The sequence below is a fragment of the Boleophthalmus pectinirostris genome, unplaced genomic scaffold (genome assembly GCF_026225935.1).
Source record: "Boleophthalmus pectinirostris isolate CB_2022bp ecotype Guang Dong unplaced genomic scaffold, ASM2622593v1 HiC_scaffold_4, whole genome shotgun sequence".
Lineage (NCBI taxonomy): Eukaryota > Metazoa > Chordata > Actinopteri > Gobiiformes > Gobiidae > Boleophthalmus > Boleophthalmus pectinirostris.
The window spans coordinates 17,790,172-17,818,107 of NW_026571353.1; the positions used below are offsets into that span (position 1 = coordinate 17,790,172).

Here is a 27,936-nt window from a genome sequence, read left to right on the forward strand (position 1 = left end):
ATGGTGACTGATAGAAAATGACCATTCGTTGCTAACAAGAGCCATTTGCTATTTTGTCATTTATGTGTTGTCTGCTTCCACTTCCAAAATATTCACCATCATTTTAGGATTAATTGCAGAACAGTCACAACATTGTTTTTCCCCAATTTTGAAAATATATTAACAAATATAGATATTCATAATGCATACCAGCCACTTTGTGTTTTTTACCTTTGTTAAATGATTTGAAATAGAATATTATGACAGTCTTTAATAGTGTTGTAGCTAATTCACACATATAGTACATTTACCGACAGAGGTTACTTCCAGCCATTCACCATGATCGAGACTATAAATGAGCAATGTCTCCATGCATAAATCGTTGTATGAATAGTAGAAACTCAGCAGTTAGCATAGCCACAGCAACAAGATGAAAATGTTCCATGACCCCTCTGATGTGCTTTGAAAATGGCGCCCTTGTAAATAGAGCAGGACTTGCAGGCAAACCATTCTGCTTTGTGTCACAGAAATGCAAAGGGACTGAAAGAAATCTTCACTATTTCATGTAAAAGCATGCAATGTGGCCATTGTAATAGAAAAGTGAAAATGAGGGACTGCAGGCAGTGCAGTTAAGTGTTTCGTTTTGCTCTTGTATATTAAGGTAAACAGTGCAGAGCTTTGATCTATTGTTCTCAGTCAAACAAGGGTCTTACTTGTTGGAGGTCCGTGCTATCAGTAATTCATGCTTTATGAAAAACAGAGAGAAATCCACAGCTACTGTTGGCTTCACCAGTATGTGTCTGGCTTTGTAGACTGTTTTCCTTGTAAATAAAGTCTGTAATGATAGCTTTAAAACTGTTTAGAGATGTGCTGGCACAGCCCAAAAGAAAAAAAAAGGAAAAAGGAAACTCATAGGAAGAAGCATGGCTTTGGAGTCAGTGTGTTTAAAGAGCACAGAGCATACCAAACAGTATGGACAAGAAACACACTTCGCTATCAAAACAGTTTGGGGATCAAATGCCTCACCTTTGGTCTGCCAGAGACAATGTAATGTTTTATTTCTTGTGAGTTGTTGCTTTGATAAATTCACATTTATACTTTTCATAATATTTTATTTGTAATCTGGGTAACAAAACTGGAATCTAGTTATTTCATGATGCATCAGTTCAAAGTTGCTTTACAATTCCTTGCATTATTCATTCACTCCATACTTGGCGAGGGTAGCAACAACTGTAGACTGTAGTTCACACACACATACTGTACCGCCATATATGTGTTGGCTCTTGCTTATGTACTTTGTTAAAAGTATAAGAATTATTATTATAATTTATTCAATCATCTCCAATGTAATTTATGGGTGTGGGTGACTGGTACCTATGCCACAGTGTTTGGAAATAACTAAATACATGTACCAAAAAAACATTTTCAGCAACTGTATTCTGGAAGTTACGCATTCTGTTATAATGGTGGTATTTAATCACAATGCCTTTCAAGACACATTAAGTGCCTTGGAACATTGTATTACTCATTCACTCCACACTCGGTGGTGGAATGCTACTACTGTAGCCACAGCTGCCCTGGAACAGTCTGACTGAAGCAAAGCTGACGATCTGTGCCATTAGCCCCTCTGACCACCTCCAAGTGTCTTACCTTACACTACACTCTAACCACTGAATTTAGACTTCAAACATCAATGCAAGGACATCGATATATCAAACTTGAGTTCTACTACACCATGACAAGCTAAAATGGAAGATGTGTTTTGAATGCGAAATCTTGAAATTTTGTAAGTGTAATTCTGTCACAAGACTCAAGAGACTCAAGATATTATGTTCTGTTAAATGAAAAGGGTCTGGTATTCACAAATATGAATATATATTATCAAGTATTCATAATACAATACTTGATTGGACTTGTAATATGTTACAAAATACATTTTAATGCAGGTATTCAGTATTCTGCATGCAGTAATGGAATACAGTTTCAAAGTATTCTCCTAAACCTTGTCCTTGGTCATTTCAGTCACTTTGCTGACACATGGTTTTAACACTTAAAACAGAACATTTAGGAGACCAAATGTATCATGTTATTGCCAGCACCCCATGTCATTTCTCTGTCTCTGATGTGGTTCTGATGTCCTGTCTCAGCTCCTCTCTCTCATTAAATGCCACATGAGGAGAGCCTGATTCATGTCTAACCTTTACACGGCTTTGTCCCCCTCTGCAGTTTCCAGTCGAGTCCAGCCATGACCCGATGGAGCCCCCTGGTCTGCTGGAGGATGGAGGTCCCTGTGTGCGTGCTGGTACCTGGTTGGTTCTGTTGGCTCTGTTCCTGACCCAGCATGCCTTATAGAAGCATGGCCAAAGAAGAGAGAGAAACAGGTCATCCACCCACAAGCTGATCGTGAGAGCAGAAGCTATGATTTCTGTGAGTGCGAAATGGCATTCTCGAAAAAAAAAAAGGATTGTGCAAAAAAACAAATGCAAAATATAAGGAGACTTTGTGTTGTCTATTTAATGTATTGTGAAGGCGGAACCAAACTGTGGGAGAGCTTTAAGAGAAGAGACACTTGGATATTCATGCTCTCGCCAGTGGACTAAAGCTGAACTTGTCAAAGACTTTTGTGCACCACCAAAGGAAAAGAAAAATATATATGAAGTTGTTGCAAAAACACAACAGACAATTGGGAGGGTGTTGGGTGAGAGAATCTTATATGTGACTTTTTTGCTTTGAATCTTGACCAATCAGAGGACGGCAACAGGGGTGTGATGACATCATTGTATAAACTTGAAGCTGTACTCTTGCGTGTCATACGTGTTGCTATAGTAACTGTGATCATACTTCATGCAGCCCGTTGATTTGCTTCGCTAGCTGACTTTTACAAAGACTAAAAGGTGTTGTTACAATTGTCATTTGAGATGTCGTGGTCAGGCCATATGTCAGCGGTCACTATGTATATATATTTCTTTCCATCCTTAAGCTAGAAGTATTCACACTAAGTGGACATTACCTGTACTGAGTGTATTCGGTACCAACATGCAACTCCTATCTATGTCTTGAGAAGGTTTGATCACAATGAATGTAAACAGGGATACAATTAAAACAATCTATGGAAGCTGCTTGGAAAGCCATAAACAGTGTGTGACTATTGTACCGTGTTTTCATGTTTTGAACATTTACATGAAGGAGAATGGCCAGTAGAGGGAGTGATGAGCCCCCTCAGAGTACACAAGTTATGAGGTAATCTCACATCTCTTCTGTGGCCCTTGGTAGCATATAATGAGGTTTAAAGTATTTAAAAATGAATCTAAAGTGTGTGTGTAATCTTGCATAATAATGGCAGTCGGGCAATCAGAATTAAACATTCACTTTGGCTTCACTCTACAGCTTTTCTAAGTTCTATCCTCTGCTTCAGTCTGACAGGTCACATTTTGCTGTTGCCATGGTAATAATAAAGCTGAGAGGTGGCAAAATATGACAATGAAATATTTCTACATTTTCCTTTTGAGTTTTATATATATATATATATATATATATATATATATATATATATATATACACACACACACACACACACACACACACATACACACATGAATGGGCCTAGAACATCTCTACAAGATTACAAAATTTACAATTCAAAACACATCTCTCATATCTCTTAACTTGTGATGGCATCAAAGAAATCAACATTTATCACACATATCACTGACCTTTCACTAAGATCCATCCACTCATTAGTTTTACAAACTTTGGCAAAAGCACTGTGTGATACAAGACAGATAAGAGCATTTGAATGTGTTGCTGTCATCACAATCATTTGATTATGCTTATGCAAAATTATAACCCAAAATATATCTTGGCTCATGTTTATGATACATATAAACACACAGTTACTGTGCTGGCCATGAAAGTTATAACCTTATAGAAAAATGTTTGCCGTGGAACAATACAAGACATACCACATAAATGCAAGCTACTGAGTAAAATTACCACAAATTGAGACTGGTCTAATTATCCTTCAGAGAAAAACACTTGTCAAATCAGCCTTGGACCACTGTGTTATGGTTACTGAGCTCATTCTATATACAATGCGATTCAATGTCACATTTGGAAGAAATTACAACAATTTTCCCAAATCGTAAGTTTACTATTTTAGTCTGATGAGAGGTCTCAGATGTCAAACACTTCAGTGAATTATTTATCTTTTTTTAAGTGGGCCACCATATACAGCACTCACAATGTTTGATGTTTTATCCCTGTCTGGTATTGATTCAAATCCTAAGCAAATACAATGATCTAAGTATGGTATAACTGAACTATATTTTGTTTAAATTAAATGATTCTTTCCTCAAACATGACAGGCAAGATATTTCTTAATGTTTCAGTACAATTATCTATTTAGGCGCCAGTTTCGGCACTTTCAGCACTCAAAAGATAATTTATTATGTTTTGACTTGTTAATTGCTATGGCAACAATGCTACATTTTCATCACTCTGAAAATCATGGATAGTTTGAGACAATAACAACATTTGAAACGGTTTGTTAATTTATTATATTTTCTTGGGGAATTTTTAAACACTATTTTAACATGTGTCTTCAACATACACCACAAGGTCTACCTCCTCCACTCAGTGTCCTTACTTTTACACATATAAATTGCCTATTTGTATAATGGCGGGTGCATTATTCATTTGTGTATGCTGTCCACACATGCATCCAGCCTCTTTCTCATTGTTTATCACACACTGTATGTTCCTGGCAAAGCTCCGGTTTTATCCAATGATGATATATGGCATAGAGGGAAACAGCTATGTACAAGGTATTAAATCCAAGGCTCAGAAATATGGGTTTCTAAATGACTAAGTAAACCTGAATACAAAAAATAAATAATATTCTCTTACTCGGAATATGGCAAACACACAAGATGAACTTAAATACAGGACAGAATAAGAGAGGAGCTTCTTATGTTCAGCCCTTTTCTAAAAGATACATTTATAAGAAATAATTTTAACTGCAGCAAGGTTGTCAATTATCCAGAGACCGGTTTTGGAGTCCATAATGTATCTTACAGAGACCAGACTTCACCAAAAGAACACACAGTTTTCTGTTCAATCTTTTACTTGTTGTTCTTGTTTTGTCTCTTGTGTTGTGTTAATTTAAGTTCAGATGGACCTGTGTTGACACCTGCCTATATAAACCTGCACTCATTTACACCCTCATGTATTTTACATAGTGACTGAATTATTCACAGGTCAGTGGTGGTGAAGGAGGAGAGCAGAGTGAATTCTGAAGGACCAAAATGTCAGATACAAATACTGCAGCATTTGAACTTTACACCTCAGTGCAGAGTAACTTTACTTTAAAGGTGCACTAACATTTCTAGTGGAGAGCCCACCACCTGTTTGTCTCCATGGAAATGTTATTGCTTTGTCTAGAATGTTCCACAGTATAGATTAAACCTGTCTATCCTGAGACAAGCAGGTTACAGCACTACACTGCATTATAATTCACATCTGCGGAGAGAAGGAATTATTGTATTTTTGAGCAATAGAAACACTTGTAATGAAGAAATCTTAGATGTATATGTTTAATGTCATACCATGGAACATTCCAAGGCAAAGCAATAGCGGACCCTCCACCAGAAAAGTTGTGCAGTGAACTCTAATAATTTACTGGAGTATTTTTTACAATTACTCAAAATATGTTTGATAAATGATATCTTAGAAAATCAAAAATATTCAAATGGTTGCAATGATGATTCATGATTACAGTGGTACTTATTAACTTTTCTCAAGTTTTTTCTCTTCTGTTTAAGCTCTGAATAGCTAAACTGAGATTAAAAAGAAAATCACAAACTAGTAAACTAGCAGTTCATTTGAAAGCAATTTCATTTTTCCGCACCCAGGTAAAATCATATTAAAAAACACAAAAGATTTAATTAAATCAACTGTATTCCAGTTATTTCCTTTCCCCAAGGCATTTTAGTCAAATATAACTGATGAGGTATTTCTTGATCAAAAAGAAGTTGGTAGAATTTGTACTATAGTGGTGATAGTTAACTTTGACCCTCAAACACCCAACACAAGACACTGCGATGATGGGCATGGATGAGGAGAGTGAAGGAGATGATGAGAGGATGAGGAGAGTGAAGGGAGCGATGAGAGGTTGAGGAGAATGAAAAGGAAGATGAGAGGATGAGGAAAATGAATAGGACAATGAGATGATGAGAATAGTTAAGGGGACAATGAGAGGATGAGGAGAATGAAGAGGATGATGAGAGGATGAGAAAAGTGAAGGGGACAATGAGAAGATGAGGAGAGTGAATGAGACTATGAGAGGATGAGGAAAATGAAGAGGACGATGAGAGGATGAGAAAAGTGAAGGGGACGATAAGAGGATGAGGAGAGTGAAGAGGACGATGAGAGGATGAGGAGAGTAAAGGGGATGATGAGAGGATGAGGAGAATGAAGGGGATGATGAGAGATGATGGGGGTTTATGTAAACTGGACAGAGTGAGCACAGAAGGAGGTGAGGCGACCAGCAAGGTGGAGTGAGGTGATGAAGTCTGAGGAGGTCTTCCAGGCTGAATTTACGCTAGCTGCATTTTGAACTTTGAAGTTTTACCACTTGAAATACCTTGATCTACTTTTTGTCCTTTGTTGCGTATTTCTTCAAACTGATGAATGGTGAACTCTGGGCAGCACTTTTCAGTCCACTTAATCAGAGAATTTACAGCCAAAAGCGTCGGCTGGCTTCCTGTTTATACAGCTGTCACCTGAACAATGCTGTGTGTCTGTCCACGGCTCGGTGCCCATTAATCACACATCGATTTGGTCACTTTGTTGCTTAGTTTTCAGAAAAAAGCATGACGCACTGTTGAGTGATTATACAGTCAGCCTTCCATAAAAGCAATCAAAACTGGCAAATAAATTTAGGCCTCTGACACACAGGAAATGCAAATAAACTCATCAAAATTCTATTTTTCTCCAGACTGATGTCTAGTTTTAAAGAAGTTTTAAAACACACTATCAGCATCTGCCTTACAAACCTCGGTGCAGGTTTTAAGAACTAAAGCTTTCTGAACAAACAATACATGACATATTCAAGAGAGGGAACAACAGTCAAAACAGGCACTGAAGAAAGGGAATGTCTAAACAAAAATGGTTCAGTCCTGGTGCATAAAAAATGTGTCCTTGGGCAAGACTCTTTGCCTATGTGTCTGCTGTTATATAAATGAAACATTTGGGGTTTGTAAAATCCTATTTCACAATGGTTAAAAATCTACCACAACTGGATTCAACCTGAGTGAAGAAAGTATTATCTACTCAGCCATGCTGTAGTATATCTATGTAGCACAGAATGCTTTAAATCCATTTTCCACAAATCACCAAATATTTGCAAAGCATTGTAATACAGGAGAATACCATTTTGGAGGAATTCTACAAAAATCAAAAATATGTATTTTGAGATTTTCAGGCGGATGTTAGCATAGCGGGAGGGCAGCAGAGAGCAGGCGTATTAAGTGCTTCAAATCTCAGATGAGCAGCCAGAATGTTGTGCTTATCTGTTTGCAATGGCATATATGAAAGCACAAAGGTATAGGGCAAAACAGAGAGAACATCCAAGTGTAAAATCCAACTCGTGCACTTCTTAAAACAGCAAAACTGCAAGAATAGCATCTTTTCTGAGGGAATAATTGCAGAGTCCGATTTGTTTCTTCTTCTCTCAAACAGGAGTGGAGGAGGAAGTGAGCAAACGAGTGCAGGGTTTTTGGGGGCACGGAAATAAGAACGCGGCAGGTAGCTGTACATTTCACAGTTGATTAATGAGTCAGTGGGATGATGCTGCTTATCAACACTTTGCACATGGCACACACATAAGAAGAAAGCTTTACCGGAGCTGGGAGCCTCCAATCACAGACGGCTCCCATTCCTGTCCCATCAGCCCATTCTGCGCTCACCCACCTGTTTCAGCTGCTTCTTTTCTTCTTCTTCTTCATTGTGGTTTTGTAGCTGACGCAATTCCAGGCTTTTGACTCCACATGAAGTCACAAGACACAAGCTGTTTGTCATCATCTCATTTAAGACACATTATGAACTATCATCAAAGACGAGTCAAACCACAAATTTAGAATGTTTACATGTTTACATGTGTGGGAAAATCTTTGTTATTTCACTTGTTACTTTAAGTGGTTATGGTTACAGTTAAGGTTAAGGTAAAGGTTAAGATATACTTCTTACATTCATTTTCTGCATTTGACTCATCAGCTTTTGCCTATTGTGCAGCACTGAAATATAATCAACTCAATATGACATATGTCATTCTCTTGCACTAGGCAAGGCAAGGCAAGTTTATTTGTATAGCACAATTCGTACAAAAAGTAATTCAAAGTGCTTTACAGAATAAGAAATACATTAAAATCATAATAAAAACAAATCAAAACATAAATAATCATGAAGATTAAAATTAAAAAAGAGAGACATAAATTTGAGAGAAGAGTGCGGAATGAAAACCTTTCAGTCACTATATTGTTTTACATGTTCACAATGCTGAAGAATTCACAATGCTGAAGAATTACTACAAATTTTATTAGAATTAATGCAAAAATTATAAAAAAAATAAAAGCCAAGAAACCCATTTGAATAATTTATAATGACATTTACGAATTAGAATTTGTGAATTCTGTCTGTCTGGTAGAAACGTGACTAACTTTACATTTGGAGATAGCCTCAGAGTTGATTCCGTGTGTTTGGATCCCCACAGCGTTTTCAGATTATCAGCAGAACTGATGTAAATGTACGTAACAGGGAGCCAGCAGTTTCGGTCAGGAGGAAGAGAAAAGTACAGAGGAAAAGTGGCGACGGAAGCAACCTCCTTAGAAATATGTCACTTTTCGCTTGACAGAAGTTGATGTTTGGTATTAACTACCATTTATAGGGACGCAGAGCCAGCGGGGTTCTTGATAAATCTATAAGACATATACAAATTAGTGGTTCACAAACAGACCAAGAAGAGAAATAGCAACTTCACTATGTATGGTGGTAGCACACTGTGAATAGTAAATACAACAAAAGACTGCAAAGCCAAATTGAAAGGTGACGGCAATAAAGAAAAAGCTGTGAACAACTAGCCTTGTTTTAATACTTTGAATCATTGACTTCAGTGGGCAATGATTCAAATGTGTGTGGTGTTGAGATAACAAATTCCACCTGTATGCCATGTCACAAACAGAATATAAAAATATATAAAGAATTTTTTTTTTTAAATAGATACATTTTACTTTTTTCTGTTATTCAGGGGAAGTTGGCTAAAAATGTATGAAAAAATGTATTTTTTAAAATGTTTTCTTAAATATGTGATTAATTTTATGCAGATTTTTACTTAACCAGAGGTACTGTGAAGTGCAAATTCAACATTGGTTTCTGATAAATTTCAGGGGTCAGTTGCATGCACCTCTGCCCCGCCTTCAGTCGATCATGATTCTGCCTCTTGGTGGTTTTCTGCTCCGTCAGTCCCAACTAATCAATGACATGTTTGCTGTCTGATGTTTCACGGTTCTATCTACACAAAAAGCTAATCTTCAGTTCACTTTGAGGCATTTCTGTCTTTATTACTCACTCACGTTGACTCAGTTCTCTGTATGTGACTTTTTTTTAAAAGTAATCACAGTGTACTTTCACCCTGGATGCTCTGGCTCTGATCTAAATGTCACATTTGTTACCATTGATGCTTGACCTATTTGTTTCCTTATCAGTTAACTACTCCCCCCCAGGCTGTTGTTTGTGGCCAGAACACTCACTACAACAACCAAGGAATAACAGTCACAAAATAACAACTAGCCATAACATTCTGATCACTATGCTGGGGCGATGCCTGACAGGGGCTTGAGGGGCACTAGCCTTCTCCAGATGTGGCTAATGCACCCCCATTGCTCCCCCAAAAAACTTTTGACATTTTCATAGGACATTTAATCTAAAAAAGAAATGGCAACCACAGAGTGTTCAAAATGATCACTACACGATCTAACTACATTTAAACTTGTTTAGTGTAGCAAACATGGTTGGAGCTGTGGGGGCGCTCCATTGTTAAAAGCTTCTATATTTGCATATTAAGTGTCCAACCCCTTTGAAGAATTTAGCATCCCCATCGCTCCTCCAAGAAAAAATGTCTGCTGCCGCCCCTGCTGCTATGTGAAGCAACAATATGTATTAACTAGGGGTGTCAAATGATCACGTTAATTGCGATTAATTAATTACAGTCATATTTAGCGCGTTATGTTTTTTAATCGCGTTAATCTCATTTTTAATCTCTAACTTTACTGTTTCTGTATGCGAGTTGCTTTATTATAAAATCTGTTTTTATGTGTTGTTGGGACAACAACACACACACACAAAAAAAACACATTTATAAAAAATTTTATTTCGGTAATTCCACTCATTGCTGGAAACCCACACAAACCCACTAAAACCAGGACTAACACATTCCAGGACTAAACTAGGACTAAAGTAGGACTAAAGCAGGTCTAAACCAGGACTAAAACCAGTGATCTCATATATAAAGCATTTCTCTATCAATAATATTTTTAATATGGTTAAGGAAAGACTGGACTTTTTATTGTCTTTAAGTAGACAAAAGTTATTATGTTCAGATTTCCTCGTCTTTGCTACTTTACAGCAAAGAGTTTCTTATTCATGAAGACTTGGGCTCAACAGACAATTTGAAGAGAACAAACAAGAACAACATTTGCAGGATGCAGTTGCTACATTCATGTAATTTTAAAAAGCATGAGAATATCAAGTAATCCAAAGTATTCAAATTATGTTACTCACTTTAAATAATTAAATGGATTAAGTTACAAACTACATTTTGGGATATGTAATCTGTAATCTGTAGGGGAATATATATTTAAAAGTAACCTTCCCAACACTGCAGATTAGTAATAGTAATAATAATGATGATACTGTGTATTGTAAGTGACTGCATCTATTAAAGTTTGTTAAACAATAAATTACTTTATAAAGTCACTTTTTTTTTGTTCTATATCAGTCTTTTGATCTGCCACAATAATGTAATAATGAATTTAAATGAAAATACCTCAAATTGAAGGCTTTTCTCAGCAATTTTTAGGTGAGATTAAAAAGAGATTAATTAGATTAATTAATTACAGATCATAATTAATTAATCTCAAAATTTTTTGACAGCACTAGTATTAACTATCCATCCAACATAACATAGTCAATATTGCATTTTAGAAGGAAACTAGGCACTAGGTTCAAGCAACTACAAAATTTCAGTTTCTGAGAGGTATATGGTGGTCTCTGGTTAGTATCTGGTCAACTGAAAATTTTTTGAAAGGTAGTAAAACAGTGCATAACACAGGCCTGATAACTGTGTAACTTTGAGCATAAAACTCAAGCAAGGAACACTTTGAGATAAGAAAAGAACAACCTTTTGGCAGAGGAACCTACAAGATTCTAGGGACCATTTTGAACTTCTTGATGATACGCGCAGACATGCTATATTAAACTACTCCACTTGAGATGTAATTCCCTGCTCCATTGAGGAAAGACTGGACATATCTATCGTCAGAAGAGGTGAGGGGGACAGAGGGAGAAAGATGGTCCCTCCTCTGGCTCAGACGCAGCCTGTGAAAAGTGAAAGCGTGGGTCTATGGGGTAAGGCTGCATGGGTTTGACTGTTAAAGCTCACTCACTCACATGTGGGCTAGTTATTGATGGAGCCGTCATATCCAGGCTCAACATCTGTAATGAAATTCCACTGCTCTTATTGGATCAGCCTTTGGATCTGAGCTGTGTCTCTCTCACAGCTGTAGTCTGGCCTTTATTGCACAGATGTCCCATATATACGGTGCAGACTCAGGCACAATGCACTGCACATATTGAGCTCTATAATTCTCCCTATTATACAACAAACTGTCAACCATTAGATGGGATAATGTTTCCTCTACTCTGTCAGTGTGTTCCTGACAATATGCAAATTATGTTCTTAATAATTAGTTTGTATGTGAGTTCACTTCAATGACTAGCTAAACTACACTCTTGTGACCTTTAAGTCATGCTATAATGCTGTTACCTCCTCAAAAACATACTAGTTTCAACATACGTTTCATTCACACATGTTTGAGTAATCCTTATTATCAGTCTGTCTTAATCAACAATGTTCAGAATGCTTTGTTCCACCTTGTGATGTCAATAAGTGACGGTTTTCCAAGTTAACAGTGACGTTTTGCTGTTTTACCTTTGCTTAGTAGAGATTCCATAGTGAAGGTGCACAGAGTTTAAAAACACACTGGATCATTTCCTGCATTACCACTTGACATCACAAGGTGTTTTCTGTTTCAGAGAAGAACAATATGCAATAAATGTGTTAATCATGTGTTAATTACATATGTTTTTGAGGAGGAAACAACATTATAACAAAGATCTGTCAGATGTCATAATTTTGACGCTATGCATTTTAACCCCCTTTAAGGTCAAAAAGAATGAACAGATCCAAACTAGATTACTTTTTAACTAAACACTGTGCAATGCCATAGCTGATACAGATTTTTACAGAGGTCAACTGGCACTATACATAATATATCAGAACTGTGGAGACAAAAATCTTTGAATAATTGAAAAGAAAAGTCTGTACATTTCTTCTTTCTTGTCATTTCTAGTGTTGTACCCATAGCAGTGCTGGAGGTAAAATTTTGACTTGAAGTTACTTTTACTCAACCACAAGATTTTTCTTGATTGGAAATGACACAGGCGTCTCCCAGAAGATAATAAGACAATGTACAAGAGGCATCATTGTGGAAAAAAAAATTTCTCCGCTTTTATGTACATTTGAACAAAAAGTGGCCTGTCCAGAATTATTCATACCCTTCTGGATAATCAGTAGAAAAGCCTTACTTGGCTATTACAGTAATCCAGTGCTTCCTATAATTGCTGACCAGTTTTTGCATGTCTCCACTGGTATTTTTGTCCAGTCATCTTTAGCGGTGAGCTCCAGTGCTTTCAGATTGGAGGGTCTCCTTGCCATCACCCTTATCTTTAGCTCCCTCCACAGATTCTCAGTTGGTTTCAAGTCAGGACTCTGGCTGGGCCACTGCAAAACTGTAATGTTGCTGTCTAATAACCATTTCTTCACCACTTTTGCAGTGTGCTTTGGGTCACTGTCATGCTGAAATGTCCACTGGTGCCCAAGTCCAAGTTCCTCTACAGGCTGCTTGATGTTGTTGTTGAGAATCTTGATCTATTGCTCTTTGTTCATGGTGCCATTTACTGTGATTAGATTCCCTGGCCCTTTGGCTGAAAAAACATCTCCAAAGCATTAAGTCCCCACCATCATGTTTGACAGTAGGGATGGTGTCCTTAGGGTTGAAGGCTTTTCCTTTTTTACGCCAAACCATTAATACATCATTGTGGCCAAATTCAATTTTTGTTTCGTCTGACCATAAAACAAAAGACCAGAAGTCTTCTTCTTTGTCCAGATGAGCATTTGCAAAGGCTAAATGGGCTTTCGTGTGCTTTATCTGGAGAAGTGGTGTCCTCCTTGGTCTACGTCCGTGTAACCCAGCAGTATGTAGTGTCTGCTGGATTGTCTGGCTTGACATGTTGCCACCAGCAGAGCCCAGATTCACCTGGATGGCCTTGGTGGTGATCTGTGGATTCTTTCACTATCCTCCTGGCCAGCACAGGTGTCACTTTTGGCTTCCGACCACATCTTGTGAGATTTTCTACAGTGTGGAACATCTTGTATTTTTTAATAACACTTTGCACTATAGCCACTGCAAACATTTAGATATGGCCTTATAGCCCTTTCCTGAATTGTGAGCGGCCACAATATGCAGCCGTAGATCCTCAGAGAGTTCCTTTGTCTTCGACTGTTCACAAACCAACTGCAAAGACCTGCTGTTTTCCCCCTGTTCATTTGCTTAAAACAGCTCTTCCCAATGAATCAGGGTCATTAGGAAGTTTTGTTTGTTTTAAGTTTATGCTGTTTGGAATGGTATAGAACTTTGGATTTTTAGTTTTAGTTTACAAAGGGTATGAATAATTTTGGACATGCCACTTTTTGTTCAAATGTAAATAATAGCTGAGAAATACACACAATGATGCCTCTTGTGCATTGTCTTATTATCTTCTGGGAGATGTCTGTATAATTTCCAATCAAGAAAAAACTTAGTGGTTGAATAAAAGTAACTTTAAGTCAAAATTTGTCAAGGGTATGAATAATTTGGGGCTTTGACTGTAAGCAAATTTTTTTGGTATCTGTTCTCTACACACGTAAATTTTACAGTGGATACTTTTTACTTTTTCTTCATTACATTGGAGAGCAAGATGTGAGACCTGCATGTCTTAATCAGGTTGAGGAAACATGACTTTATTATAATTTCTGATGAGGCTCCTCCCTCTGGAATTCTCCTCCCCAAAACTTTTGGAGGGAAAATTCAAATGTAACAGGACACACAGTTCCAGGAGCAGAGGACACACAGTGTGGAGCAGGAGGATTATGAGAGCTGATCTGGAGGTAAGACTTTTCAAAGATTTTATTATGTGCTTCTCCGGCCTAGAATGTCGTCATTGTTAAAACATGTTTGTGGTGTTTTATTTGAAATTAGAGTTAATGTAAGGACAGCTTCAAACAAAATGTTTTTGACTGTCCATCTACAAGAGTGTGACACTTGTACTAAGATTTGAATGTGTTGCTTCCAGAGTCGTCTACAAAGAGTGACATCCAGAGCTCTGCTGGAGCTGTGGGGAAGTTCATGAATGTTATAGTTGATGTTTCAGAAAAAAGGAAGATGTTTGAGAACCAACAAAACACAGACCACAGATGAACAAAGTAAGTAAACCAACTAAAATTATTTTAAAATTTTTCAAAATGAACTTCCTATTGAAACTGTTATCGTACTTGTACAAGGTGATGTGGCATTAGGAGACTTTATACCAGATGCCCTCCCTGTTACTGTGTTTAGAGGAAGAAAAGCAGCACATGGTGAGTTTTGTTTCTGCAGATACAGTTCTAATGTTCTTGTGATTCTGTTCTGGTCCATTATTGTAGTAATAATTGCTATAAGTGTATTTAAACATGTACAACAGAGTAGATCATCACAATGTGATCATCATGTGTTATTCGTGTGTCCACAGGCAGAGACCAGAGCTTCTTCACTGGAATAAATCTTCACACTGTCCAGCTCCAAACTGTGTGTCTCTGTCCCTGTGCTCTCTTTGTGTTTGATTCTGTTTAAGACAATACAGATCTGTAGAAAACTAAAGACTGTTTTTGTATTCTTTTACAGAATTAGATCAATTAAGTTACATTATACATACTTATACATTTCATGATAAGGTACCATAAGATAAATATGCATATTCATCATGATTTGTTCAAATTTCATCAACATGAAAAAGTGATGTTCATGTTCCGAGAAAAATATGTATAGAGGGGTTCGAAAAAAGTTTCAAACCCTAAACATAATTTTATTGCATGCAACCACTGTCCATAACTTTTTTATGCAAATCCAGCAACCTTTTTTTTTCAGTGCAGTGACTCATTTTTAGCATCTTCCATGAGTTCATTTAAGAATTAAGAAATCAACTGTATCACTTAAAATCAACCAAATCATTCAAAAAAATTTGACTACAATTTACTTTAACTGTTCCAAATATCTCTACAAAATTACTTTATTTTTTACTCTTTAAATGAATTTATAAACATGTAATACAATAGTTTTTCTTAAATAAGTTTAGTTACTTTTTCATGTGTTACTTTTACTTGAGTAATTTTTGTCCCTATCTGTATTTCATCCACCACTGACCCATAGCTGTTCAGAGAGACTCCCATCAACTGGTACAAGAATACGATTTGTCAATGAATTCAACTTTAATCCATGTATTCATATATAGTAATGATTCTTGCACTTAGAACCGTGAGGAGCTAATGACAAAGCTTTTATCCAAATTTCCACAGGATTAAATCATGTAGCAGAGCAGAGGCCAGTGGAAAAAATCCGCATAACAGCCCTGTTTATTGTGAATACTAATGCTACTGTGTTTGCAGCAGTGACACATGGCCCCTGTTTTATTGATAAATGGAAGTCTGCTGCTGTAATGCCACAGTATAATGACCATTGGCTGGGACAGAGAAGAGGTCCAAGGCACAGACGATGACACAGTCTTTGGGGCAGGTCGCATTAATCTTTCACCCGTGGGTTCCCCTACGTTCACATTATGACTTGGACATTGCCAGTGATTCTGTGTTTTTGCTGCCTGGTGCTGGGCTGATTTAGAACTAAAATTATTCAAGTTTTTGTTGCAGAAAATCAGTGCACACGTTATGACTTGTGCTTTTCAGGATTTGGATAATTTGAAAAAAAGGAAGAGGATTAGTGCAGCATCCTACTCTTTCTCCCATCCACCTGTCAGAGAACTGGACTGTACATATTCATAATGCAATGGCACAGACTGCCTTAAACACATGGAATAGTAGAAAATATATTATTCAGCATGTATTCAGCTGCACTTTGTTTGAAGAGGCCAGTCTCTCTGGATATGCAGACAATTCCTTTAATCTTATGTAAGATAGATCATATATATACAGTATATATAAGGTACATAGAGGGAGCAGGCCTAATCACTGGGGAAGGCTTTGAAGGCCAAACATCAGGAAAAAAGCAAAACAGAGCAGGCTGCAGAGTGGGCCAGGAGTGAACACATGTGTGTGCATATTCAGAGTGAATTCACAATCAGTCAGACTTTAAGACATTTCGTTTCTACATTTCCTTACAGTGAGCTTTTCTTTGGCTGAGGCTGACTCGGGCCTATGCAACAACCTGCTTGCCCTCAGCCAATTAGAAAATTACTCAGCATATGAAATACAGTGCGCCAGAGCTTCATCAATTACTGTAAAAACACAGTATTTTGCTGCTCAAGCAAATCTGCCTCTGTGTTGGACTCCACACTAGTATTTATTTTCTAGTGTAAACCGTCACATCAGATCAAACAGCAAATATTATTAATGAATGATAAATATTTAATCCCGTTGCAGGCCAGTGCAGGCCAGTGCAGGCCAGTGCAGGCAGGCGTTCACCTATTGAGTCCAATAATATTGATACATGTGCATTAAAATAATGAATCGTCCTTTTTATGCCTCAGCAGTTAATAAAGAGTGAAGGGAGGACTTTCAGTAAACAGAGTGGCTTTTAAGAGCGTGCTTATGAATCAAGATTTTATTATACCACATTACTGAGAAGGGCTTAGTAATTAGAAAACAAAACTATCATTATCAAATATTTCACATCAATTTACAGTGATTATATGAAAAGAGAAAATGGAAAATACCCACGAAAGACACGGTTTAAGGGCCACTTGTTTAAACAACATCATGAAATTATGAATTCTATATTCCTTGGACACATGCCAAAATTATGGTATATGAGAAAATCTCTTATATTGCAATGATTTATCTTAAATGACAGAATGACATATCTGCATATCAAATACAGGTTTTTGCACTGGTTCAGCTGTCAGATAGAATTGATATTGGAGAACATACATGCGTAGACTGGTATAAGCCAAGTATTTTTAAGTGTTTGCCCAGGGCCATTGCACTAACCCCAGATGAGTGCACTTAATTCATGCACTAAGCTACAAACAGAAGAACATAGAGAGTGTTGGAGGGTCCGGAGCAGTCGACCCGGAGGACAGAGGGGAGGAGAGGAAAAACACAGCATACCTCTGCCCTGTACCTTTAGTATTCTGAAGGAGTTTGTGGAGCTCTCCACAAGAAGGCCCAGCCCCAGTGGACCCGGTGGGCCTCAAGCAGTTGTGGATGGACATACTGAGCAAACACCATGTCAGGTCAAAACGGCCACTCTACAAGAGCAGGATAGAGACAGGAACCACAAAAAAAAAAAAAAAAAAAAAAAAACACTCAATAGAAAAAATATCTGATACTTGTTTTTTGTTTTGGTTTTCTGCTCTTCAAAACATGTCTTGTGAATATTGATACAACACAAAAAGAGCCAATAAAAGCTATGACAACAATCCTGTATAGTGTTTAAGACGGCAAAGAAATATTAACTACTGAAAACCAGGACTGTAGATTCCAGATTAATAATTTATGATTGATATAACATTTATTAGAGGGGATTCAGTGGTCATTGAAAACCATGAGTCATTCTGAACTACCAATTCAAAGATGAACTACTTTTCCATAAACATATACAAAAAGAAAGAAAGATGATCTCTCTCCTATTTTCAGTGTAATAAGTAGGCTCCTTGATTATACTGAAATTGGGGCCAAAATGACAAAGCTTTAATCCAGATTTCTGACAGAATACGTTAACCACACACAGCTCTGGTTGTGACGCAGTATTTTAGCCTCTATGGGATGTACATAAAGGAGGTTGTCATTACATTGAGTGAAAGCAACATAATGATTCAGATTGATGCGGGAATATGCACACATTTATCATAACTGAATATTAATCTGTCTCCACATAATGATCAATGCAGAAGAAAGAGTGAGAGGAAGACCGTAAACATCCCATGGAAAAGCAGAGGGAAGGGCTGACTAATTGATGAGGTCAAATACAAAGCATGGAAAGAAAAGATGGCTTGTTGATGCACACAGCTAATGGAGAAAGACCATAATGGACCCAATCCGAAGCTGACGATTTCTCCTCCTCCAAAAGCTCTCCCCTAAATGTTTCCTGTCAACACAAGCTTTTTACATTACGTTTAAGAGCGGATTGTAGAGAAGCAGAAGACAAGATTCATCATACAACACATTTTCTTCTTCTGCTAATATGACACAGACTACTTCCAGCGCACAGGAAGTCACCCAAGTTCTCACCCAAATAATTTGTTTACATGGCTAAATAGTCCATTGGGAGTGTCAGTGTTTGAATCCACAAGAAAATGTACTGTGAATGGGGGGGATACAATGAAGCAGTGAGTTTAAGAGAGGCTCATTTATCTCCAAACTAAGAGACTGTATTTTTCAAAAAAGATACCACCATAGTCACATCTGAGTGCCACTTCCTTGTTTCTATAGTAAGCATGGCAAGTGATTCAAGAATACAATGAAATGGCTTACTGTGAGTGGGGTTGTCTCTCCACAGATCTAACCTGTAATTTGGCCTGGTGGCGCTACCTTGTTGTTTCCATGGAGATAGATAATACATACTATGGATTTTTTTAGTCAAATCAATACCATCTTCATGAAGACAACAGGTGGCTGACCCTGAAGTCAAAATGCACTGAGTAACACTGGAGAGTCTGCCTCCTGCTTATCTCCATAGAAATGCTATTGCTTTGTCTAGAATGCTCCACAGTATAGATTAAACCTAACTGTCACAAGGGAGACACATGGGATACAGCACTAAGATACATTATAATTCAGATCTGTGGCATGGAAGGAATTACTGTATTTTTAAGCAATAGAAACACCCGTAATGAATAAATGCTAGATGGATATGTTTAATGCCATATCATAGAATGTTTCAGGGAAAGCAATAACATCTCCATGGAAACAAGTAGGTAGCGGACCCTCCACCAGAAAAGTTGTGCAGTGCCCCTTTAATATATATAAATATATAGTAGTAAATAAAAGTAATGCATGTGTTGTTTCATAATACCACAGTAAATTATCTTGTTCATAGCAGCAGACAGTGATCCACATGTGGACTTGGCACAGGTTCAATGCCTGATGGTTGCTGTCCGTATACAGAGAGTGAACCCTGATAGTTCCTTTGCATTTGTCAAGCTTTTTCAATGAACAGATTTTTGTCCTATTTACAAAAGTTTCCCTAGCTTTATTATATTCCCAGTTGTGATGGAGTTGGCCTGAATTGCCTTCAGGTTGGTGTATCTGAGTTTTAATCTGCATCCAAGTGGGACACACAGCCTACTGACACTGGAATAATGCAGCCGGATGGTGAAGGGATTCAAATAGTGATGGGGGGAACATCCAACATCTCAAAGCGGAGGTATTCAAGTGACAGGTTTTAGCCGACAGAGCCAAAAAACATATTAAGATATTTATTCTTAACTCGCTGTCTTCTCCTATTTCTTTAAGCGCCCACATCGTGCTAACACTGACAGCCACTCTGAAATCAAACCCCTCGCATTTTCAAAGCATCTGGAGACATTTGTTCGGATCGTGGAAAACCAAACGCACTTCTTGTACCTGTAATGAGTTGAAGGAGGTTAACTCTGTATGTGAATGACTTAAGCCAGGCCCCACACAGACCCATTTATCTGTAAATCACCCATGTTTGGTTTGAGTCCATGCAGCCAATTACACAGTGAAACCAGCCCCCTTCAAAACAGATCAGAGAGCGCTGTTGTCATCCGCTTGTTTTGGATCCACTGAGAATACAGCTTATTTTATTTCACTTTTTACAGCACAGATAATGATATTAGGGAGTAATGCACTTTTCAACATCTGGGCTGGCTGTCCACTTTCCCCAGTCAGCGCTGTGATCCGGAAAAAAGGGACTAGATTGAGTTAATGTGTGTATTTATGTATGTGAAGATGAGCTCATGTCATTAATAATGCACTTTTAGGTTTGGTATGATTGAGTTTGTGGGTGATTTGTTGATGTACGGGTCTGACGTTTGCCATCAAAACAAGCTTTGGTTTGATTTATAGAGGTTAAATAGAGCATGCAGCTATAAATACTTTAATATATATAATAAAGGAGGGGCATATTGTTTCCTTGGGTAAAAAGAGCAAGAAGATGAAGACATTTTACAAGTAATATCACTAAAACAAAAGTTGAGTAACTAAATATTTCTATTGCACCAAAGATTTCACAGTTTAAAGTTGCACTATATAGAACTTTTCTGGTGGAGGGTCTGCCACTTGCTTGTCTCCATGGAGATACTGTTGATTTTTACAATAATTAAACTTATTTCTCTCCATGGATTACAAGACACGAACAACTTGCAGGCCAGATCTGTGAAGAGGCGACCCCCAGCTCTGAAAGAAAGCATAATTTAAAACAATTTAAAAGCTGTAAATGAATAAATGCAAGATTGTAATGTTTAATGTCATACTGGAGAACATTTTAGGCAAACAAATAATACCTCTGTGGAGATCGACAGCTGGCAGACACCACCAAAAATGTTACATAGGACATATTTATAACTAACTACAAAGCTTATATTTTCGTAATCTGCTGTTGTAATTGGACTCCTCAACAGTAAAGAAAATCAAAGAATGTTTTGTTACTGGTCAAAGAAAGTAGGTGTTTTAAATAGGAAGATCACACAAAGTTAGTTAAGTAGACTTTTAGTGGAAAATCTTTTGTTTTGTTTGTTGAGCTGTAATTTCTTTAATTATCACAGCAAGTCACTTCTTACCCGGGGCTGCTTAAATTTGTTCAGTCTGCCTTGATCCCTAAAACACAGGCTCGGTGTTGTGGTGTATTTGAGCAGTTCAGATAACACCATGACTTATTGCTTTGCTGTGTAGTCCACATATTTCTCTACCAGGCACATGACTGACAGGAGAGAGGGATCTTAATGACTCCCAAACGTTCCTATTGGTCAGAGCTGTGAGTGGCTACAGCAGTGCGAGTGCTGAGAAATACGTGGCTTATGCTGCTGTTTGATGTTGGTTTCAGGTTATCAACAACAAGCCTGCCCAAACTGCAAGACAAAACAAAATAAAATAATTACTCTATAGATAATGTATTTATGTTGCACTTTGGATGCTTTTATTTGAGATATAAACTTCATTCTTTATATGATGTGTCTACATGTCCACTTTTATCTGTCTATAGTGGTGTAGTCAAATTACATCTGCTCTCAGCCAGACCCATTTAAGAATGTGATTTCCAACAGGATAAATATAGACTTGGACTAGGCATCACTTTAGAACCACCTGCCCGCGTAGCAGCTCCATACATGAGATGCATGTTTTCGGACATCTTTCTAACACTAAATATTTTAGACAATTTGACGTGCTGTAGTTTGAATCAGAACACACAGACCTTCCCTACCAAGTTTTTTGCATTTTTCTGTCTTTTAACATTTTTGATTTATTTAAAATTATTCCAACCCATGTATCTAATCTTTGAAATGCATCAAATTTACAAATCGGTCATTTTCCTCTCTTTTGAATTAAAATATTAAAATTGCAGCCAAAAAGATCTGATTCAACAGGTGCCTGATGAAGAGCTATTCTGAGCAATTCATGAAATGTTAGATTCTAGTAAATGTAATATATGATTTTGCAAGGAACTTTTAAATGCCTCTTTACTACTGCAAGACTACTGTGCAGCTTGTTCTGAAATCGATACAAATAGCCCATAATTGGATTTAAAATTGAGATAGCGATGTGGATGTGACATTGAGTTTACCATATAATTACACTTAAAAGACAGGTGCTAATTTAAGCCTTGATTTGTCTTATATGCATAGAGCCCATAGAGCCTAACAACTTGCCTTCAGTGAACCAAATGTGATAAAAGCACAAAACAGACACTAAATACAAAATTCTACGCAGTACACGCTTTTCAAAACGTTTCTTTGGGAGTTCACCAAATACACCTTTTGAAGACTGAAAGCTAAAATGACAGGGAGTATAGCTTCTAGTCAGTATTTAGTGGACGTGCGCTTTCTCACTTTAAGTACTTTTTTCACAATTTGAAACCGTTCCCCGGCATAATTATTCATTGTAGATGCCCATCCTCAGATAATGAGTGCCTTGCCACTGAGCTAGGAAATTAACAGGGACCCGGAGAGCTGGCAGCACAATGGAGACACTGGCCCCTGTATCAGCAATGCGCTCATTTGACTAAGAACAGGAAGAAGAGTGGAGGAAGCGCCCTGTTGTTAATAATGCCCCCATGCGTATAAAGAATAACATAATTTCATTTCACGTGTGATACCATCTAGAAAGAAACGAACAATAAAAAGCGTGCGAGTCGTAATGCAGTGAATGACAACAGTGCCCCCTTGTGAAAGCCTTTGTTACAGATAGGCAATTACCGGCTCAGCTCAACCTGATAATGCCAACACGGGAGACGACACGGAAAACTTCATTATATACAGCCACTGGCCACTTTATTAGGTACACTTGGTTATAACTGCTTCTTGCAATTATTCAATCTAACAATTTCATAATAACATAATTTAATTCTGACTTGATGTAGGCTATATTGGGCATCAGTGTCAGAATGGAGGCCTAAAGGATACTGGGGGGAAAAAAAATATCCAAGGAGAAGAAGTTTACTACACCTAATAACACCAGTGAGTTTAGTCGTATCTTAAAAGAGAACGTACTAGCAAGAAAGTGCAATTTTAGGCTGGTGATGTCTAAGCAGGATCTTTGTAAGAGCATCCAGCCTCAGTTTTAATTAGAGTGTAAGTATTAACACATTTGTCAAATACTGGGGTGATGTTCAGGGGCTTAATTATACGATAGTGAAAGCCATTTCTCACCAACTTGGCCCTTTTTGTATAGTATAAATATAAGTATAAGTGCTGGTTTACTAGCCTATATTTTTACGGTTCAACACAAGAGTCGTCAGCCAAACACATTATTGGCTCTACAATGCTTATCATATCACAGTTTGCACACATGCCACTACTCATTACAGGGATTCGAGCAGGAAATGTTAAAGCCAATAGCGAATTTACAAAACATAATGACCACTTGCATTATGTTGCCTGTTATAGGGTCTTGTAGGAGAGCTAAATTAATAGGATTTCAATATGGAAGTTTGATAATGGCCATATAGCTGTGACAGAACACCACCAAACCTTCAGCTTAAGAGGGGTATTGTAGTTTATTGCATTTACACTTATTGCATTTAAATGTATGAAATGAAGGCATATAGCCTATTTCAAATATATTCTCAGGGCCTGTTTACATGAGAATGCTTGTGGGTAAAACCACAAAATATTTTATCAGACGTACTTTTCGTTTAGATGGTGACGGCGTTTTTGGGGTTTAAAAATGCAAAAATCTGAAACCACCCTCCAGAGTGGAAAGGTTTAATACACTCTGCCGTAGCGTTTCCGTCTACACTGCCCAAGACGCAAAACTCTGGTCAGATCTGTCGCGTACACATTTACATCACATACATCACCACCTAGTCACATGGCACGCATACCCAATCGAATTCCACACACTTTTGCATCACCGTATGCACACAGATTTCCTCCCGAAAGCGCTTATCTAAATACAGAATAAAAAGTGAAGACACGACACCACTTTTGTGTGTTCTGTTCAGACCGTCATCATATAAATGTAGCCTTATTTGATTAGGCTCAACCTGAAACAATTACACAGCCCCTGCACCACTACAAATCACACCACATATATGCTGAGATGGGTGACGTGTTTTGCACAAGGACACAACAGTGTGCATGTTTTGCTCTGAGCTGCAATCCAACCACTGACCTTTTGGATGCTGGGAGAGCACTAAAAGAAACCACTAAGCACTGGCACCCAGTTTAAACCCATATTAGCCAGGTGGCCATATTGTTACATCTGATGTGAGTATTTATCATTACACCGTTTGAACATATGCCACTGCTTCTCATGGGTTTTCCTGCAGATACAACGATGTTTAAGCCAACATATTGTGTGTGTTTTATTGCCAGCAGATTTTGGAAGAACTGTTTCGGTATTCAGCATTCTGTGCACACAACCTGACCATGCATCTCAGAGCAATTTATAGCTCTGTTACACTCCATATACTCCCTATTAGCAGATGCTTAAGACTTCTCTAAGCAGTTAGTTGTTGTTAGCCCCTAAAGTATTGAGTAGTACAAGGGGAGATGGGTGGCTTTATTTGGGAGTTTATATCCTGCAGTTAACACCTGAAGAGAGCTGCATGCGCACAGCACTGGCAGCGTTCCAGTCACCTTGTACCGCTTTAAACCTGCTTCAAAACCCAAATCATTAGCAGCTGTTTTTCTATTAACACCACAGCTTAGAGAGATCAGACAGGATAAAGGGCCAAATGAGAAAGCTATAAACAGGGTCCGTGCAATAGAGAGGTAACATTAACTAATTCACCTGCATTGGATACTCCAATATGGCACACACGGTAAACAAGTGGTACTACAAATTTAGTTTTGTACACTTTTTGAAATAATTCTGATGGTTTTAAGATGGTTAAACTCAGACCAAAGCAGAGGAATACATAGGCTATTTCAGGTATAAGCATTCAGTTATTCCTGGCCGTCAGTGAAAGACTTTTGGAGTTATGGTCTTATTGGATTTGCAAGAGGCAAAAGTTGGTGGTTTAGCAGGGCAGCCTGCTATAGTGTCCTTGGGCAAGACACCTCATTCATCTTGTCACCAATATGAATGAATGATGTGTATGTGAAACAGAATATAAAACATTTTGAACATTGCTAACATAACATAACTGACCTTTTCTTTTCTTTCAAAGTCTACGTAACGCTGCAGCATCCATACATAAGATCAGCAGCATGGCCTCTACACCTTTATTCCAGGATTGTCTTGTCTTTAAGCTTTCTTTGTGTGAGGTTGACATAACTTCAATGCAGAACATACAGAGGAATTAAAGTCTCATCAAAGTTTGTGGAGTAGTGCAGGTACATTAAATCAATACTAATAACCCTTTAGACTTGAGCTGGTAGCTAAGTCTGTATAGTTTGCCCCATAGTCACAGTGTGTTCCACTCAGCAGGACGCGGGACAGATAGACATCTTCATTGTCCTCATCTAACCTGACAGGTTGTTACTGTGTGCTCCGACCAGCCTTATTTATATGCTGGTGGTGCCAGAGATCTTGTGGAGTGCAAATTGCCTTAGCACAGAGAGACTTTGAAGTGTGAGCATCTGTGTATGTGCGTGTGCTGGCAGTGGGCACGACAAATTGTACGTATTTATGCCAAGGGAAAAATAAAGTGTGTGCATGCTTTTATTTATTGATGACAACTTTATGTCTATCCTTGTCTGGGAGCGTGAGATTTCAGCAGGAAGTCTTGTTGTTTGGTTTAGGTCAAGGCGTAGGTGAGAGAGGGGCCTTTCTCTGTGGTTCAGTGGATCTCAGAGGAATTATGATGTACGGCACTCGGAGCACGGGTCTGGCCTCCGCAGCTCCAGCTGAGAGGCAGAAGTGAAACACGGGTCCCCACCGAGCCTCAATCCCACTCGGCTGTCCCGCAGTGCAGCCGGAGCAGAGCAGGGCCATACATCATCAGGCCAAGTGCGTCCTCTGAGCGCTCACAGACACAGCCAGCACCATCAATAACCACACAGCTCAAACTCTACTCTCTGTCACAACTCTTTACTTTTGACTATGTTATGCATCCAGCTTAAGATAAAGGTATTTTAGGCTACTTAAAGGAAACTGATATAACTTCTCTGAAGGGGGTCTGCCGCCTGCTTGCCTCCATGGATATGTGATTGCTTTGCTGGAATGTTTCAGAGTATGCAATGAATGTCCATTTTGCATATATTCAATTACACATGCTTTTACAGCTAAACATGCCTTGAAAAACATTAATAATATCAGTAAGGCCTCTCCACAGATCTGACCTATAACTTGGCCTGGTGGCGTCACCTGCTTGTCTCTGCAAAGATAAGTTTTATGTCATGAGCATCCAGGGAAAGGCGATAATTTAACAAGCAGATGAGGACCCTCCAGAAAGGTTATAGTGCATCTTTAAGCGTTCCTCCCGTCAGCAGTAAATGTTAATTGGACTCTTAGAATTTGTAAATAAAAGTAGTGCTAAGGTTAATAGTGCCAGTGTGTTTAGTAGCTCAATAGAGGCATTAGAGGCAGTACACAGTGAAAGAAGTAGCAGAACTTCTAATTACAGAAAGCAAGTTTTTTGATTATGATGTTTAAGGCTTATGATTATATCTAACATATTTCAGAAATTGTTTTAATGTGTGTAAGTAATAATAATAGTTTAATAATAGATCCCCCCCCTTAAGTAATCAAATTTTAAAAGAGCAGTGTCTTCTTTTATTTCCTACTGGATTCATTCCTCTACCAGTGTCAATCTTTTGGTTTTAGCCCTGTATTTTCTAGAGTGCTACACTTTCAGCCCTGCCACGACTTCTGTCAATATTATCTCACTCTGGCCTTTTGCCTGGCCCCAGGTGAACAGCCCAATACTGAGAGGAGCCGTGAGCCTTGACAAGAGATGAAAAAAGAACAGCGCTCTGGATAGAAAAACCAAGGCCATCCAGCTTGTTAGTGCACCTATATCAGATATAGATGCATGTTTAATTTGTCCACAGCAGCAGACTGGATCACGCCATGAGAGCCAAAGTTCAACAGACAGACAGTCTAAATGATGTACAGCCACATTGCAGTACCTACTCACATTTGAGGCAGAGCAAGAAATGCTGTTGGGGAGATAGAAGGAGCACAGGGGAGCAGTTCATGGTAATTAAACTGCAACTCCAATGCCACTACTATCTGTTTATGGCCCAAAAGAGCAGCAATATCCAATGTCCTTTATCTGATACGGTTCATCACTGTTGTATGAAGTATAGAGTTTTGAAAATGGTGCTTAAGATTCAATAGAAGCATTTGTTGACTTGAGTAGCTGTCCACAAATTGTGCATAACATTATGACATCTTCTGCGCCATCATAGTGCACTGCTCAGGAACCTGTATCTGTCAAAACCCCCATTAACCCCCATAACTGTTTGAGTTATGTGTTGTGGGTTGGATTGCGTTATATGGTCAGCCTCAACACTCTAGATAGTTGACCACTGTATATCCTGTATATTGTCTATTCTCATGCCTGTGGACAGAAAAAGAAAAACCCACAAGAGTCATGTTATTGTTTATGAGCATTTGGTGGAGGGTAACATAATTGAAACTTGTACATCATGAAGTTTTATTTCCATCAGTGGCAGAGCATAACAAAGTATAAGTAGTAAAATACGGTACTGTACTTAAGTACGGTATACATTTCAGGTATCTGTACTTTA

General features: G+C 38.1%; 1 protein-coding gene and 1 long non-coding RNA gene across 2 annotated transcripts in view; both read left to right on the forward strand.

Moving 5' to 3' along the window:
- Positions 1-3,063, forward strand: part of LOC110169935 (GDNF family receptor alpha-2-like) — a 53,594-nt gene extending 50,531 nt beyond the window's left edge. The window contains exon 8 of the mRNA XM_020935545.2: positions 2,206-3,063. Coding sequence (XP_020791204.2) covers positions 2,206-2,331 — 126 coding nt within the window. The 3' untranslated portion in view covers positions 2,332-3,063. The remainder of the gene's footprint in view (positions 1-2,205) is intronic.
- An 11,394-nt stretch (positions 3,064-14,457) lies between these two features.
- LOC129411374 (uncharacterized) lies at positions 14,458-15,271 on the forward strand. Its single transcript, XR_008633284.1, has 4 exons — positions 14,458-14,518; positions 14,704-14,833; positions 14,912-14,986; positions 15,139-15,271. It is a non-coding gene; the product is annotated as an uncharacterized LOC129411374 (long non-coding RNA).
- The last annotated feature ends 12,665 nt before the right edge of the window (positions 15,272-27,936 follow it).